The sequence below is a fragment of the Leguminivora glycinivorella genome, chromosome 26, assembly GCF_023078275.1.
Source record: "Leguminivora glycinivorella isolate SPB_JAAS2020 chromosome 26, LegGlyc_1.1, whole genome shotgun sequence".
In the NCBI taxonomy this organism is placed as follows: domain Eukaryota; kingdom Metazoa; phylum Arthropoda; class Insecta; order Lepidoptera; family Tortricidae; genus Leguminivora; species Leguminivora glycinivorella.
In genome coordinates this window covers 264,220-282,065 of record NC_062996.1, presented here as the reverse complement: position 1 = coordinate 282,065, position 17,846 = coordinate 264,220, and the positions used below count along the sequence as shown (strand labels likewise).

The following is a 17,846-nucleotide window of genomic DNA, read 5'->3' as shown; positions in this document are numbered from 1 at the left end:
AAAAAAGAAATGCTCACATCACACAAAAAAAAAGAAATGCTCACATCACACATACATGGCACATGTGCAGGTATAACCACAAGGCTCCAGAAACTTCCTGCCCCGCACAGCTAAACTGTTGCCACAGCTTAAATTAAATAAATCCTTAGTCCTTGATTTCATTTGGCACTGAAATTTTAAGATGTTTTTTCATAATTCTTCAGTTTTTACTTTTGATTTTAATTTGTATTTTTTCCTGTTCGAGTGTGCGTTCCGCTTATGCACTGTTAAATACCTGTAACGAGGTAAATGATACAATAAATATGCATTTTATATTTAACTACATTGTATAGTAAAATACAGACACTATTTTGGCATAAGCAGTACTTAGGCGAACCTACTTTCCCTTTTCAGGGATTTTAAAAATAAAATATATACGTAAAATTATTTTTATTTGTAAACACAAACAAGAAACCGGAGCAGCGGAAAGTTCTTGCATATTATAGAAAACTGACTGCAAAAAAACACTAGATCCTCATAGTGTTGTGTTGCTGCTGGCGAGTAAGGTTGCCAGAGCCCAATGAGGGAGCAGTGTGTGCATATATAGTAAGCTCTGGTAGCTCAAGTTTACTGAAAGTGGCAACTTATCTAATTTCCTTTAACATAAAAATTATTATTTTATTTTATTATTTAGTAAGCAGGCAGGCAGTTAAAGAACTGATATAGCCTGTATCCAGTGATCATTATGACAGTAATCATAGCAGAGTTGTGGATGTGATGTGCTTGTCTAGTCTATTTTTAAACTCACTTTTTTTTTAATTTATTGAAAACAAAGATTAGTTATACAGTTTCTAGTTTTTTCGCCAAACTTACGTTTAACGGCGAAATGAAGCACTCATTTTCAAAGTTAGTACCTTAAATTATATTAAAAGACTTATTATATCTTAATAGATAGTGTTAATGTGCTGATTACATGAAATATGTGGTCAAAAAGGATATTATTACATACCTATGAGTTTTAAAAGCCTTCCCACACTCACATTCATGCTTCTTCCCATCACCGTGCACTCTCCGCATATGCGCCAGCAAGTAAGACTTGCATTTCAAAGTAGAATTACAAATATCACACACGTGTCTATTTTCACTATGAACGTTCCTTCTGTGCGTAGTTAAAGCGCTTAAATTCTGCAAAACAGCATCGCACTGGTCACACTTCACATCCATTTTTACTAAACATCTCCGCGGTTGCTTCCCAAAATGTTTATTCCGTAAGTGTCGGTTCAAATATCTTTGGCACTTGAAGACCATATCACATAAGTCACATGTGTATTCCCCATACCATGTACTTCATTCATGTGTCCATGCCAGGCACCATATGAGTATGCCTTTTGGCAAATATTACATTGGTGCGTTCTCTTTGTTAATCTAGTACCAGATTTTGGTCTATATGACAGAGAGTTAGTTACACCATCACTTAATTTTCTTTCTGTTTTGATAATACTGTTCTTGATTGTAAATTCTTCATAGGCGTTGATCAACTTAACATCTGTATTATATTTCCAAGCTTTAGGTTTATATGGTAAAGAGTTGGTTATACTTTTGTTATGTGACGGCATATGACGCTCAATAGACTTAATGTTTGCGAAGAAGGAGTTGCAGATATCGCATTGGAAGCACGCTGGATTGATGATAGTGACTTGAAGGTGGGTTAAATTGTGTTTGTAGATATTGAATCTGAAACGGACAATATTGGTTCCTAAGTGAAACTATGGCAGGTAATTTTACTTGACATGGTATGGGGTGGTATGGGCCAATATAATAGGCTAGTTTCCTATACTTAAAATAATTATGCAGTGCACAAAATAAAGCACCACATAATTAGAAGAAAAATATGGATAGTAGTTATTTTTAAACATAATTTATATTTTATTTTATATAACAATAATAATACGCGAGAGAAGACGGAAAAGTGCTTGAAGAAAATACTACTCAAAACTTACCGGTCCAAGAAATATCTGAAACACAGCGAACATTGCACGCCCTTGGGTTCCGTCGCTTGTGTAAAGAACAACGGCTCCAGAAGATTGCCGGCTGCAAAATTATCTACACACCAGTCTTCGTCGTCTTTTGTTTCTGCTTCTTTTTCAACCTTTATATCTACGCTGAAAAGCAGTTCTGGAATGTTATCATTACTGTCGCGATTCATATTATGGTCTTTTAACGGTGAGTCTAAAGGCTTATCCATGGTTTTTTATTGCGATTTTCAATACATTAGCAACTGGACAGGTATAATTTGTTGTTTAAATTTTATAATTTAGTCACGAGTACACGAGTAGTGCAGTAGTTTTGACGGAACACTGTGACATTGACAGCTGACATAAGGGCTAATTACATCGATGCTGTTCGACGTGCGTTGTCGCGGGTACTCATCGCGTGAGTCCCGTCCTAACTGTAGAAGATTGTGGAGTGAATTTTGTCACTAAAAAAGGCGCGAAATTAAAATTTTCTATGGGACTATGAACTTCCGCCATTACATTTTTTAAGATTGCCGCCTTTACAGTGACAAGATTTGCTTGAACGTCTACAGAACGTCTAATATCAACTCGTTTGATCAAGTCTATATGTATAATACAACTTTTGTAGAGAATGTACAGGTTCACGTATTGTAGTATTTTTCTTTTCAACATTAAATTGGGGTTCTTCAAAAAAGAAGTGTACAAGTTTCTAATGGGTCGGCAACGTGTATATGACACCCCTTGAGTTGCAGGTGTCCATAGGTTGCGGTGACCGCTTTAGTTGCCATGACAGGCAATGACAACTGTAAACGAGCGTTTAAGGGACTATCCACACTCAGGCGACGCTCGTCGTAAGACGCGCAACGGGCCGTATACCAGTTTGCCACCGACGTGGTATAAAAAAAATTGACAAAAATAGACTGTCAACCTGATCTTGGCGCGAAAAACAAATTTTGTATGGGAATAAAACCTTCGCCGCTACATTTTCAATTATATTTGATAATTTCACCAACTTCAAAATTTAAAATGGCATGCTCGGTATCTTATTATTAATCTGTGCACACGAATTTTTTAGGGTTCCGTAGTCAACGGCAAGTAAAAAAAAAAAAAACTAGGAACCCTTATAGTTTCGCCATGTCTGTCTGTCCGTCCGTCCGTCCGTCCGTCCGTCCGATATCTATATCAATCAAGCCAACAAAGTGCAAAAATAAAAAATGAAAAAAAAAATGTTTTATTAGGGTACCCCCCCCCCCCCCCCCCCCCCTACATGTAAACCGGGGGCTGATATTTTTTTTCATTCCAACCCCAACGTGTAATATATTGTTGGATAGGTATTTAAAAATGACTAAGGGTTTACTAATAAGATCGTTTTTTGATAATATTAATATTTTCGGAAATAATCGCTCCTAAAGGAAAAAAAAGTGCCCCCCACCCCTAGCTCTAACTTTTGAACCATATGCTTAAAAAATAAGAAAAAAATCACAAAAGTAGAACTTTATAAAGACTTTCTAGGAAAATTATTTTGAACTTGATAGACCGGTTCAGTAGTTTTTGAGAAAAATACGGAAAACTACGGAACCCTACACTGAGCGTGGCCCGACACGCTCTTGGCCAGTTTTTTAATGCCAAGACTTGGTTGCCCATCTATAATAAACATTTTGACTTCATTGTAGTACTTATACATTCCTACACGTTGATCACGTAGACAACGTTAGTAGTGATTAAATATAGATAAAGCACCTCTCTATAGCTCTACACGATAAGCGATTGCCTTTCAGAGGCACGTCAGTAACTTAGGTTAATTATATATACAGCGTGTAAAGTTTTTTTTTTTTCTATAAGTAGGACATGTCTTACACAAATTGACTGAGGCCCACGGTAAGCTCAAGAAGGCTTGTGTTGTGGGTACTCAGACAACGATATATGTATATAATATACATACATAGAAAACATCCATGACTCAGGAACAAATATCTGTGCTCATCACACAAATAAATACCCTTACCGGGATTCGAACCCGGGACCGCGGCGCAGCAGGCAGGGTCGCTACCGACTGCGCCAGACCGGTCGTCAAAAGTTAATACGGGCTAATCTTAACGGCGCTACAGATGTAGTGCAAGTGGATAAAATCATATTTTCCCCAAATATTATGGCGTGTTTTTAATTTTTGTAAGAAAAAATGACATGCTTCTTTATTTTAATATCATTCCTTTTTTTTTAATCTGTTTTTTTTTTTGGATCCTTGGTCCATGGAACTATGCCGGCTCCGTTAGGCCACTTCATAGTATCAACAATAAATATACAAACTCGTTATAAAAAATAAGTCAAAACAAAAGTTTTTGTTTTAATATCATGATATCACGTCAATACACATTTTGAAAAATAAATAAATTTTTAGGCATCATCAATGTAGTTATGATAGTATTTAATAGATGCCGCTAAAATATTGACGTACGATTCTTTAGTATGAAGATTGTAAATTTAATATAAAATCATCCTTGGTTTTAATAAATGCCCGTATAGTAGTTACACGCTGTATATGTCCATGACTGCAGTATATAATTACTGCAACAATCCAAGCGTGTAGTTAAAAGTGATTTTTAATACAAAATCGAAGTAGAATATAATAGATTCATTCTTAAATCAATATTGTTCAGAAAATGGCGTCTCTACGCTTTGTGGTCACAGTGGTTGCTGCTGTGGTAGCGAGCTTCATAGTTTATGCTTCGGTAAGTAAAAAAAAAAAAATTTTTAAAAAAAAAAACCGCCTTCCTTTGGGGTTCTGGTGATAAATACTTTCAAATGTTGGATTACGTTATCAATTCGTCTGTATATTTTTTAATGTTTGTTATTCGACATCTCCGTCATTTCTGAACCAATTTTGAAATCTGGATGATTCTGAAGTACTTATATACAGATGAAAATGATTATCAGAACGGAACTCTAACCAGGGGCGGCTCACTCTTCATCAGCAGTTCCACTGCACCAAATGTCACTGTTCTGGACGTAAGTGCATGCTGTTCTTATAAAAATACCAAAGTCACTATAAGTGTGCCGTTCAGATTTGAGGAGTTCCGTTCTGACCATCATCAGCAGTTCCACTGCACCAAATGTCACTGTTCTGGACGTAAGTGCATGCTGTTCTTATAAAAATACCAAAGTCACTATAAGTGTGCCGTTCAGATTTGAAGAGTTTCGTTCTGACCATCATCAGCAGTTTCACTGCACCAAATGTCACTGTTCTGGACGTAAGTGCATGCTGTTCTTATAAAAATACCAAAGTCACTATAAGTGTGCCGTTCAGATTTGAGGAGTTCCGTTCTGACCATCATCAGCAGTTTCACTGCACCAAATGTCACTGTTCTGGACGTAAGTGCATGCTGTTCTTATAAAAATACCAAAGTCACTATAAATGTCACTGTTCTGGACGTAAGAGCATGCTGTTCTTATAAAAATACCAAAGTCACTATAAGTGTGCCGTTCAGATTTGAGGAGTTCCGTTCTGACCATCATCAGCAGTTCCACTGCACCAAATGTCACTGTTCTGGACGTAAGTGCATGCTGTTCTTATAAAAATACCAAAGTCACTATAAGTGTGCCGTTCAGATTTGAGGAGTTCCGTTCTGACCATCATCAGCAGTTTCACTGCACCAAATGTCACTGTTCTGGACGTAAGTGCATGCTGTTCTTATAAAAATACCAAAGTCACTATAAGTGTGCCGTTCAAATTTGAGGAGTTCCATTCTGACCATCATAAGGAGTTCCACTGCACCAAATGTCACTGTTCCTTTAAAAACATAAAAATCACCATATGTATGCCTTTCAGATTTGAGGAGTTCCCTCGTTTTCTCCAGGATCCCATCATTAGAACTGGGTCCTGAAAAAAATGGGACCAATCTGTGTGCATATACATTCAATCAAAAAATAGTACATTACGATACAAGTGCGAAAAGAAAATTCGTAACTCGTGTCGATTTAAAACACTCCCATCGCCACTCGTTTCGAACTTCCTTTTTTACGCACTTGTATCGTACGACGTTTTCAGTACAGATGAGCCAGCGAAGTTTCGACCTGGCATATAATGAACCACTTCTCGCACTAGTGCGTAAAAAAATAACATCTGTACTGAAAAAAAATTCAAAATCGGTCCAGCAACGACGTAGACATCGTGGAACAAACATTAAAAAAAAAAACATACAGACGAATTGAGAACCGTCCTTCCTTGAGAGATTTGAGGCGGCAGTTAATTAAAATACGAATAAATGCAATAATGGATTACAGTCAATTAACATTACATGTCATTTCCATATACTCTGCATTTACAGAGTATAATGGATTTTCCAATAAAAAGATTTTCAATTGGCGTTCAAAATTTTTCTGTTGGCAATTTCGCGGGTAGTTGTACGTATAGTCGCAGATTTCTAAGAACCTCTTTTTGACACATGACAGCGTCCACAATACGCAAACTCGTACAACCTAATGAACTTTTAAATAAAATCCTGTAATAATATTTAAAAAATCAAGTACTTTAAAAACAATGTTTCGCTTACTTCAAACATAATCTAGCACATGTTACATTTTTGCGGATCTTCGTTAGTGAGTATTTTACGATATTAATTTATCACGCAGGATTTACTTAACATGTCATTTATCATTCATTTTTATTTTTAAACTAGTGCTGTGACAGTCTGTCATTTCGATTGAAATGACATTTCAGTAAGTTGATAGAAATCGTATATTTGTTTAAGCGCCTCCTTGTAACATTAGGGCCTAATCGATTCAACCAATTCGAAATTAATCGTTAGATTTGGCAAACGATACGTCTTAGCCACATCGCGACATACTTCAAAACAAATGTGTCAAAAATGTGAACTTACCATAGATTTAGAATTATTAAACTAGATTGTTTAGTTAGGTCAAAAAGTGTGTCCACATGAGAGGTAATTGTTTGGGCTGGTGTCCCTCTCGCACTTGCTGACAATGTCAACATTATTCAGTGACGTCATCACTGTCATAAATTGGGGATACCAGTCAATTTTCAAAGTTACTACTAAATCTACTAACACCCAATTGAAAGTATTTTTTAATTATACAAATCTTTGATTTACTGGCATCAAAATAATTACATTATAATTATTTTCAAATTTTTTGAAATATATTGAAACCCTAGTTTGAATATAACATTAAAATAAAATAAGAAGTTATAAAGTCAGGTAATATACAGATAAAAATACTACTAATATGGGAACCTCATTAACACTGGCAACACGGGCGAGAGGGACACCAGCCCAAACAATGCCCTCTCATGTGGACCGTTTTCGCTAGTCTGATAGTCTGATACGATCGACATTCTGTTTCAGTAATAAGGTTTAATTTCGTATGGCAAAAAATGTGATTGAGCTGTCCCCTGTAAAAGTCTTTGGAACTTACAGCTCCGAGACAATAGTATATCGGTCCAATCACTCTCGGGTTCTGTTGACGAAGGCTTGTGTTATGATGTTATGAATGTCATTATACCTATTTTTCCAGGGCGATGCGGCGCTGAGAGAAAGGATAATAAAAGCAGAAAGCATCTGTGAAAAAGTGGATTGTAGAGATTCCTGCATTTACCAATACTTTGGAGTCGTAAGTTTCATACACCGTGGGCACAGTATAATAATAGTTATTTGTTATACAAGGGGGCAAAGTTGTATTTTAACGCCGTGTGTAGAATTGAAAAACGAGCAAGTGAAAGGATTCTATAGTTGAACGACGAGCGAAGCGAGTGGTTCGAAAATAGAATCCTGAACTTGCGAGTTTTTTTACACACGAGAAGTAAAATACATTTGCACCCGAGTGTAACACAAAACTTTTCCCCTCACTATAGCGAGGAAACTGCAATGCAAAAAATGCGTTTATCACTGTTTCCAGTAGTTCCACAGGTGCTAAATCATCTTTATTACTAGATTCACCTACTTTTATCAATTTTAAAGCAGTTAATTTGACTTTATTCAAGGTCACCCAAGGTTACCCACTAGCGGATAAAATGCGTTTTTACCCGCTGGTATTAAAGGACAAAACACGTGTTTCCGAGCTAGTGAGGGGAAAAGAGTATTATCGTACAGTATGGCCACTCCCGCTCCCCGCTGAAAGTGCCGCTCACCCCCTCTCGGTTACCTCACAGTTGCCGCCTGTCAAAAACGCGAACAGTCGACCTGTCATATCTCACTCACAGAAGCATGGTACGCGTTCACCTACGCGAGCTTAGACTGTGTGGTAGGAACGCGCCTCTTTCATATATTTGATCGCCAGTGTCCGAGGTGTGCCGTGGGCCATTTTTTGATGTAAAAACAACCAAAAAAAATATAAAATGAGTTTTGTAATTTTTAGACAAAAAAAATCGTCTTTTTTATATTTAGAGTTCCGTACCTCAAAGAGGAAAAACGGAACCCTTATAGGATCACTCGTGTGTCTGTCTGCCCGTCTGTCACAGGCGATTTTGTTTTATTTTCTAGATTAATGAATACTGTTACATGCATGCATGCATGCCTGTGTGGTAGCGGGTTAATGATTTCACCGCCCCCTTTCTTCCCGTGGGTGTCGTAGAAGGCGACTATGGGATATGATTTAAATTGTGGTGTAGGCGAGAGGCTGGCAACCTGTCACTGCAATGCCATAGTTTCGTTTTCTTTTAACCCCTTATTTACCAAGAGTGGCACTGAAACTTTAGTAGTTTCATGTGCTCTGCCTACCCCTTTATGGGATACAGGCGTGAGTGTATGTATGTATGTTACACGCAGGGTTTTTGATAATGTCACCAGCACACAATGCCGCAAGGGCCTATTTTAGATATAAGCTAGATTTTAAGCGTAGTCTTAGTTTTTTAGGGTTCCGTAGTCAACTAGGAACCCTTATAGTTTCGCCATGTCTGTCCGTCCGTCCGTCCGTCCGTCCGCGGATAATCTCAGTAACCGTTAGCACTAGAAAGCTGAAATTTGGTACCAATATGTATATCAATCACGCCAACAAAGTGCAAAAATAAAAAATGGAAAAAAAATGTTTTATTAGGGTACCTCCCCTACATGTAAAGTGGGGGCTGACATTTTTTTTATTCCAACCCCAACATGTGATATATTGTTGGATAGGTATTTAAAAATGAATAAGGGTTTACTAAGATCGTTTTTTGATAATATAAATATTTTCGGAAATAATCGCTCTTAAAGGAAAAAAAAGTGCGTCCCCCCCTCTAACATTTGAACCATATGTTTAAAAAATATTAAAAAAATCACAAAAGTAGAACTTTATAAAGACTTTCTAGGAAAATTGTTTTGAACTTGATAGGTTCAGTAGTTTTTGAGAAAAATACGGAAAACTACGGAACCCTACACTGAGCGTGGCCCGACACGCTCTTGGCCGGTTTTTTTCTTATACACGGTGTGACATGAGGAAACCGAAAGATTTGTCTTCGGTTACCGCGATAGTTACTCATGAAATAAAACTATGAAACGGATTAAATCGCTTATAACCCTCCTTGGAACTTGTGCACTCCTTTTTACTGTGTATTTAACACAGCAAAAGGGAATGTACAAGTTTCTAATGGGGTGACAACGCGCATGTGACACTCTTTGAGTTGCAGGCATCCATAGGTTAGGTTAGCCCTAACGTGTGATATATTGTTGGATAGGTATTTAAAGGTAGGTAGGCGAGAGGCTGGCAACCTGTCACTGCAATGCCACAGTTTTGTTTTCTTTCAACCCCTTATTTTGCCAAGAGTGGCACTGAAGCTTTAGTAGTTTCATGTGCTCTGCCTACCCCTTTACGGGATACAGGCGTGATTGTATGTATGTATGTATGTATGTATTTAAAAATGAATAAGGGTTTACTAAAATTGTTATTGATAATATTAATATTTTCGGAAATAATCGCTCCTAAAGGAAAAAACGTGTGTCCCCCCTCCCCTAACTTAAGAATTAGAACTTAACATATATTTAAAAAATATGAAAAAAATCACAAAAGTAGAACTTTATAAAGACTTTCTAGGAAAATTGTTTTGGACTTGATAGGTTCAGTACTTTTTGAGAAAAATACGGAAAACTGCGGAACCCTACACTGAGCGTGGCCCGGCACGCTCTTGGCCGGGTTTTTTTTAATGCTTATAACAGTTATAACTCTGAAAGTAGGCGAAATCCAGAAGTTTATAAGGAACTAGCTTTTGCCCTTCGCTCGCGTTAGAAAGAGGCAAAAAGTAGCCTATGTCACTATCCATCCCTTCAACTATCTCCACTTAAAAATCACGTCAATTCGTCGCTCCGTTTTGCCGTGAAAGACGGACAAACAAACAGACACACACGCTTTCCCATTTATAATATTAGTATGGCTATGATGAGAAATACGCTGTTACAATTATTCGGTTTCCTGATGTTACACCGTGTATAATTAATAATTATGTCATCATCATCATCCTCCTTACGTTATCCCGGCATTTGCCACGGCTCATAGGAGTCTGGGGTCCGCTTTGACAACTAATTCCAAGATTTGGCGTAGGCACTAGTTTTACGAAAGCGACTGCCATCTGACCTTCCAACCCGAAGGGTATTAACTAGACCTTATTGGAATTAGTCCGGTTTCCTCACGATGTTTTCCTTCACCGAAAAGCGACTGGCAAATATCAAATGAAATTTCGCACATAAGTTCCGAAAAACTCATTGGTGCGAGCCGGGGTTCGAACCCGCGACCTTAATCCGTCGCACGCACTTACCGCTAGGCCACCAGCGCTTCCCGCAACCGTAAATATAGTTATTTGTTTTACAAGGGGGCAAAGTTGTTGTTTAACCGCACGTGGCAATATTGAAGCCCGAGCAAACGAAAGATTCCAATATTGAACCGCGAGCGTAGCGAGTGGTTCAAAAAGTTGAATCTTGAACGTTGCGAGGGTTTCAAGGCACGAAGGTTAAACAAACTTTGCCGCCGAGTGAAACACAACATTTTTCACCACACCAACACGAACAAAATACTGACTATATAACACCAAACTAAATCAAATCTGTCAATTTATGCAATATTTATAATTCAAAATCATCATTTATATACTCTGTTCAAACAAGTCTGTCAGTAAATAAGAACAAAGAAAACTATACTGTATCCTTTTCTCTAGCACCCTAAAGAAAAGGATGCATACTTATAGTTGTCTTTTTTCTTATTTACTGACAGACTTGTTAGACAAAGTATAGGTAATTTCTACCAGCCAGCTCAAGATCAAGTTAAAATTTGTTTGAAATTACTTTGCACTCTTGTGGATAAAATGCAATTTGCTATCTGTTTTCGAATAGCAAAGTAAGCCTTTATCAGTTGGCGTGGTGAAAATTATATTAACACTAGCTTACCTATGCCGGCGGCTTCGCTCGCGTCGCGTTACAAAAAGTAGCCTATTAGTATGTCACTCTCTATCCCTTCAACTATCTCCACTTCAAAAATCTCGTCATTTCGTCTCTCCGTTTTGTCGTGAAAGACGGATAAACAAACAGACACACACACACTTTCCCATTTATAATATTGTATGGATTCCACAGATAGACAAGGACGGGAAATACGTCGAGAGCAAAGCAGTTGAAATGATGGGCATTGCGATAGAAAAAAAAATGTTGAATGAAACACAAGTCGCCCAAATCGCTAAACATTGCAACTCTGGTAAGTAACTAAGATTAGAGCATTTCTTTTTTTTTGCCACTTTTTTGAAAAAGAAAATGCTATTTCTACTCAGAATTGTACTCATAGTATTGTGTTCCTGCCGGTGAGTAAGGCTGCCAGAGCTCAACGAGGGTGCGGTGTGCTGATGACGGGAGGACTTACGGAACTAACTTGTTCCGTCTATTGTCCTTTGAGTCGTCGGCAACCCGAACCCTCCTTGGAACTTGTACACTCCTTTTTGCTGTGTACTTAACACAGCAAAAGAGAGTGTACAAGTTTCTAATGGGGTGGCAACGCGCATGTGACACTGTTTGAGTTGCAGGCGTCCATAGGTTACGGTGACCGCTTTACATCAGGCGGACCGTATACTTGTTTGCCACCGACGTAGTATAAAAAAAAAAAAATTACTAGCCTTTTCAATCCTAGTAGTTAAAAAAATTGTCCCATACGATTTTTTCTTATTTTGTTACCATTTTCCGTACATGTTGTATGGGGTAACAAAAGAGGAAAGTAAAAAAAATGTATGGAAATTCTGGGACACTTTTTGTCTCCCAGTGAGATTGAAAGTACTCGTGATTCTGAGTCAATTTGACCTAAAATTCTCTCAATCAATAAAAAAAAATTGGCAAAAAATTAAGAAATGCTCATTAAGGGCCACTTGCACCAAAGATAACCTATATAACCACAAAAATGAAATTTTGAAAAAACCCCCGACCGCGACATAGTGGACCGATTTTCATGAAACATGGCTAAGAACACTCCCGACTAACTCAGCTTTCAGACAAAAAAACTACATCCAAATCGGTTTATCCGTTCGGGAGCTACGATGCCACAGACAGACACGTCACTTATAACACCCCTTCGTTTTTGCGTCCATTAGTCTCTTCTGACCCCATTAGTCCCTTCTCTCCCCATAGTCCCGATTCATAACCCAACTCGCCCCGAGAACCCTACTCACCCCAAATGTTAATGTTTGTTTGCAGTAAACAAAGACATGATGACCGGCTGTGCGCGGGGTCGTCAGGTGAATATGTGCATCGAATTCTTAATAAGAGAGGTAAGGGTCGCCATCAATAACCTAACCACAAAATTAAAATTTTGAAAAAACCCCCAACCGCGACAATAGTAGACCGATTTTCATGAGACATGGCTAAGAACACTCCCGACTAACTCAGCTTTCAGACAAAAAAAAACTAAATCAAAATCGGTTCATCCGTTCGGGAGCTACGATGCCACAGACAGACAAACAAACAGACAGACAGACAGACACGTCAAACTTATAACACCCCGTCGTTTTTGCGTCGGGGGTTAAAAATGGGGCCATCCACATTTTATGTCACACAAAATTTCGATCATTGTATGATTTATTATGGCATTATGTGACGTCAATTACTTGACACTAACTTGAATATTATTCTTAAGGGTCTCTCACTGATTAATTAATTTACTAAGTTACTAGCTTTTGCCCGCGGCTTCGCTCGCGTTAGAAAGAGACAAAAAGTAGCCTATGTCACTCTCCATCCCTTCAACTATCTCCACTTAAAAAATCACGTTACGGACTTTGTTTTTAATAAATAACTTTATAATTTATTTAATCTTTATTGCACAAAATAAAACAGCGTACAAAAGGCGAACTTAATGCCGTAAGGCATTCTCTACCAGTCAACCATTAGGCAAAGCAGAAAAGTTGTAGGCGGTGCAAAACGTGATTAAAAGTATTAAAACAAGATAATTTGGTACTTTTAGGACACAATACATACAACCATAAATAATACATAATATATAAACATACACAAAATACATAAATAATATTAATACAAATACATGAAAAATACATAATTATACAAAATATGAAATCAGATGAAACTTTAACAATAACCGGTCTGGCTCAGTCGGTAGTGACCCTGCCTGCTAAGCCGCTGTCCTGACTTCGAATCCCGGTATAAAGGACATATTTGTGTGATGAGCACCTGCACTATTTGTTCCTGAGTCATGGATGTTTTCTATTATATATAAGCATAGCTGGGCATTAACTCGTTAATCCGTTAATCGTTAATTAACGAAGTTAACATTTCGATTAACGGATTAACTTTTAAGTTAACTTGAAAAAATGTTAACGGACTCGTTAACTTCCGTTAAATTTCTCCGAGTTCGTTAATCGTTAATCTAGTAGGGCACAGGCGCCATCTGCGCTGCGAAAAACACGTTCTGAACGCTACTATAAAAGCCCGAAGTACGGCAAATCCTATGATTTGCCGGTAAATCCTAGGTTTTACCGATGTCGATTGCTAAAAGTCCGAAATATTAGCTAAAAATGTATTCTTCACGTGGATTTGCTTTTACTAACTTTGATTCGGTGAATCCTAAGCTTTACCATGGCGACTAGCTGTTGTAGTGATAGGTCAGCAAATTCGAGCCCTATTTACGACCACATTCGCTTCACTAGCCTCTACCGCCCAAAGTGCCACAACAGTCCCGTCACCGTCTCTCCTGACACAGCTCTTGGCAGTAGCTCAGGCGATCACTGCCTTCCACGTGCAGCCTAGAGTTAGCTAGCTGTACTTTGGCCTTTTACAGAAATATAATACGTTATAGTGGATACTGATGCAACAAAATATTTAAAGAAAAGTTCATTTTTTTTTCACGTGTTAACGGATTAACGATTAACTTTAACTTACGTTAAATTTGTCGAAATGTATCGCTTTAACGATTAACGAAGTTAACTTTTTTAGTAACGGATTAGCGATTAACGAAGTTAACTATTTGATTAACGGTGCCCAGCTATGTATATAAGTATGTAATTATCTATCAAAATATGTATATCGTCGCTTAGCACCAATAGTACAAGCTTTGCTTAGTTTGGGGCTAAGTTGATCTGTTTAAGGTGTCCCCAATAAATGTGATTTGAGGCCCGTAAACTATAGTCGTTTTAATCATTTTTTTCTAGTTTCTTAGTTTATATTTTGGATGTGTTATATTTATTTTTAGTAATGTAATAACTGATACAGTCAGCCCACGTAGTCATTATCGTGAAACAGACCGCAGGTGTGGATCTCAAAATTAATTACATAAATTGGTTTCAGGCATCCGGAAGAACTCCGGAACAAAATTACGTGCCCAAGAAGTATAACGTACCACGAAACAGAGATTACTAAATCTAACTTCACTTTAAGAAAATGAAATGAAATGAAAATGAAATATTTATTTTTCAAGTAGGCATATTACAATGCGCACATGAACGTCAAATAAAGCTACGCCGGCTCTAACCCTACGTCTCAGCCTCGAGAAGATTTCAGTCCCCCCTCATTTGGGAGGGGGGAATCCACCATGGGCGGGCCACTTCTTTTCAAAACATTACATCTTATCATGTAATACAGTCTTATAATCAATATTTTTTTTATTATTCCAATTTTCCCGATCTCGGGCAGTTCCGGGCCAGTTATTAAGCAATCCAAGTCGCCCCGCCATCGCCGCCGGGGTCTGCCAGATTCTCGCATTAGGCCATATAAAAAAAAAAAGTATTTTTATTCCATAAACACTTTACAATTTTTTTCTCTAAGAAACTAGCTTAACTTTAGATCAAATACAATTAATTTCTCTAAGAAACTAGCGTCTTAACTTTTACGGTTATCGAGTTATTAAAAAAATAAAAATAATTACTGTAGCATTACCATGAGTTGCTATCGAAAACATACATTACGTTACTACGCTCGCTAGCGTCTAAACGCGGTTCGAATAGATTTCTATACAACTGGTACCATGAGTCAATCACTCGCTTACTATACTCGCTAACGTAAGCTCGATCCATCGTGTAGTTAACGTTTCGATAGGGATTGGCCTTGGAGTGGCGCGCCTAACTTCACATTAGAACCCTATCTCTTTTTCACTACACTGAAGCAACGGAATAGGACGATATTTAAAAAAATGTAAACATAACACTGCTAATCTAAAACGTCATGAAACAGTATTATTATGTAAAGTGTTAGCGGGTTCTTGTATTAGTATTGGTTAGTTTGCCAATCAAGTAAAAATATTATTTATTGAAGTAAGCTTATAATGGTACAATGAACAATATTGTTTTTTAAAAACTACTTACATTAAATTAATAAAATAATGTCAATCAATGTTCAACAGTTCTCAACTTAAGTTTATTTTGAGTGAGTGTTTGAGTGCTGAAGTATGCGTCCTCCGGCTGCTTACTGCTGTTCTGTGATCTTGTGTTTCTTATCGTGAACTAAAATGCGTACCAGTATTTCACAGTTTCGACTACTAGTCGACTTTATGCAAAAGTAAGTACATATCTACTTTAAATAGGCATTTCAATATGTATATAATTACTTTAAACTGTAGGTACTACAGTCGCCCTAGTTTATTATGATGAAATATTTTAGTTTCAAGTGGCTAACAAAGTATTCTATATGTTTATTCTATTCTATTATATTTTAAGTACCCTTTGCCTTTGTATTAATAGGCACAATGATGACCTCTGCAAGTCAAGTGACCTTAGCTTCTCATATTCGGCTTATTTTTATGTTTACGTCATATACCTAGGCACTGCCTAGTAGGCAGCCTTCGCTAGCATATCCCAAATAATGCCTTTTTGACATTATTTCCATAAATAATGATAAGAAAATATACTTTAACGCGAGTTCTAATAAGATTTCACGCTCCAAAATGCCAGTGAAATAGATTACTACAGTCGATAACGTATTGCTCGATAGCGTATGTCAAAAATGTGACTCATGGTACCGATTTCTATAGGCAGCCGTTACAAACGTAGTCGCTAGCGAGCTAAGTAAAATACCTATCGAAAAGTAATCGCTAGCGTTGAACTCATACTGCCAATTTTTAGTTCCACGAGTGACCGCCGACGGCGCTGTACTATTCTCCATAGAAATCTTTTACGCAGACGCTAGAGAGTATCGACTGCGTAAACTCATGGTAATGATACTGAACACGTGTACATGTGACAACCTTTACCACTTCCCAAGGTTATTTGTTTTGTGTGCTGTCAATCACTTGACACTACTTGAATATTATTCTTAAGGGTCTCTCAGACTAATTATTTCATTTATTATGTACTAGCTTTTACCCGCGGCTTCGCCCGCGTAATAAAAGTATTCATTAATATTTTCATTTGGATCCGTAGGGACCGTAGGTTTCTCTGTAGGTATATTTATCTGCGATTATTTCGATTGCACATAATACTTTTGCTTGCAATGATTGTAGAAATATTACACATCGACCACAGCGTAAGTAGGTAATTCTATAATAATATACGCTGGGGAAACCTTTATAAACATCCCACATAGCCCGTATTTAGACACTATGATCGGTGGGTAAAAAGTACTTTTTTCTATTATCCCTTACAATTTTTTACATTTTGCTTATACTTATCGCAAACGTAATCTTCAAGCAAGCAAACAACGATCGTCTTAGAGCACCTTGATTGTAAGAGACCGCCGACCGATTATCCGTATCCCTCTAACGATACCCATATTATCCGTATCCGTATCGCTATCGCTATTGCTATCGCTATCGCTATCGCTATCGCTATCGCTATCGCTATCGCTATCGCTATCGCTATCCCTATCGCTATCCCTATCGCTATCCCTATCGCTATCCCTATCGCTATCCCTATCGCTATCCCTATCGCTATCCCTATCCCTATCCCTTATCAAGATGTTTAATGATAATAACACTTTAAGTTCTCGCGCTTTGTACACATATTTAAAGTCACATACAGGTCGAACGCGATAATTAACATTATTTTTACCTTTTTTCCCAACGTTTCGGCCAGGTTGCACTGGCCGTGGTCGCGGAAGACTGACGTCCCAGCAAAATGTCACCGGAGATGTAAACAACACAAAACTACCCGATATTAATTTATATAAATGTTCGGGGTAGACAAATAAATATAATCTACCCGCTTTTAGTTAATGTTTATTTCCCACCATGTTTATTTTAAAGGTAAAAATAATGTTAATTAATCGCGTTCGACCTGTATGTGACTTTAAATATATGTTTAATGATTTCTTATCAAGTGCTAAAATATAAAGTTTCATGGTTTTATCATTTAAAATTAAGAAATCCCATACAAACTTTCAACCTCTTTTTCAACCCCTTCATCCCTTTTTTTCGAAATAAAAAGTAGCCTATGTTCTGTCTCAGGGTCTAAAGATTGTC

The 17,846-nt window shown here is 37.5% G+C and overlaps 2 protein-coding genes across 2 annotated transcripts; one reads left to right on the top strand and one right to left on the bottom strand.

The window, feature by feature from the left end:
* Nucleotides 1-86: 86 nt before the first annotated feature.
* On the bottom strand, nt 87-2,300 carry LOC125240036 (zinc finger protein 770-like). Its single transcript, XM_048147863.1, has 3 exons — nt 1,980-2,300; nt 989-1,713; nt 87-274 (listed from the first exon to the last, which is right to left on the bottom strand). The coding sequence occupies exons 1-2, from the start codon at nt 2,222-2,224 to the stop codon at nt 1,260-1,262; spliced, it is 699 nt and encodes a 232-aa protein (XP_048003820.1). The 5' UTR covers nt 2,225-2,300; the 3' UTR covers nt 87-274; nt 989-1,259.
* A 2,292-nt stretch (nt 2,301-4,592) lies between these two features.
* Nucleotides 4,593-15,049, top strand: LOC125240039. Its single transcript, XM_048147865.1, has 5 exons — nt 4,593-4,723; nt 7,524-7,619; nt 11,543-11,660; nt 12,644-12,717; nt 14,744-15,049. The coding sequence occupies exons 1-5, from the start codon at nt 4,655-4,657 to the stop codon at nt 14,813-14,815; spliced, it is 429 nt and encodes a 142-aa protein (XP_048003822.1). The 5' UTR covers nt 4,593-4,654; the 3' UTR covers nt 14,816-15,049.
* The last annotated feature ends 2,797 nt before the right edge of the window (nt 15,050-17,846 follow it).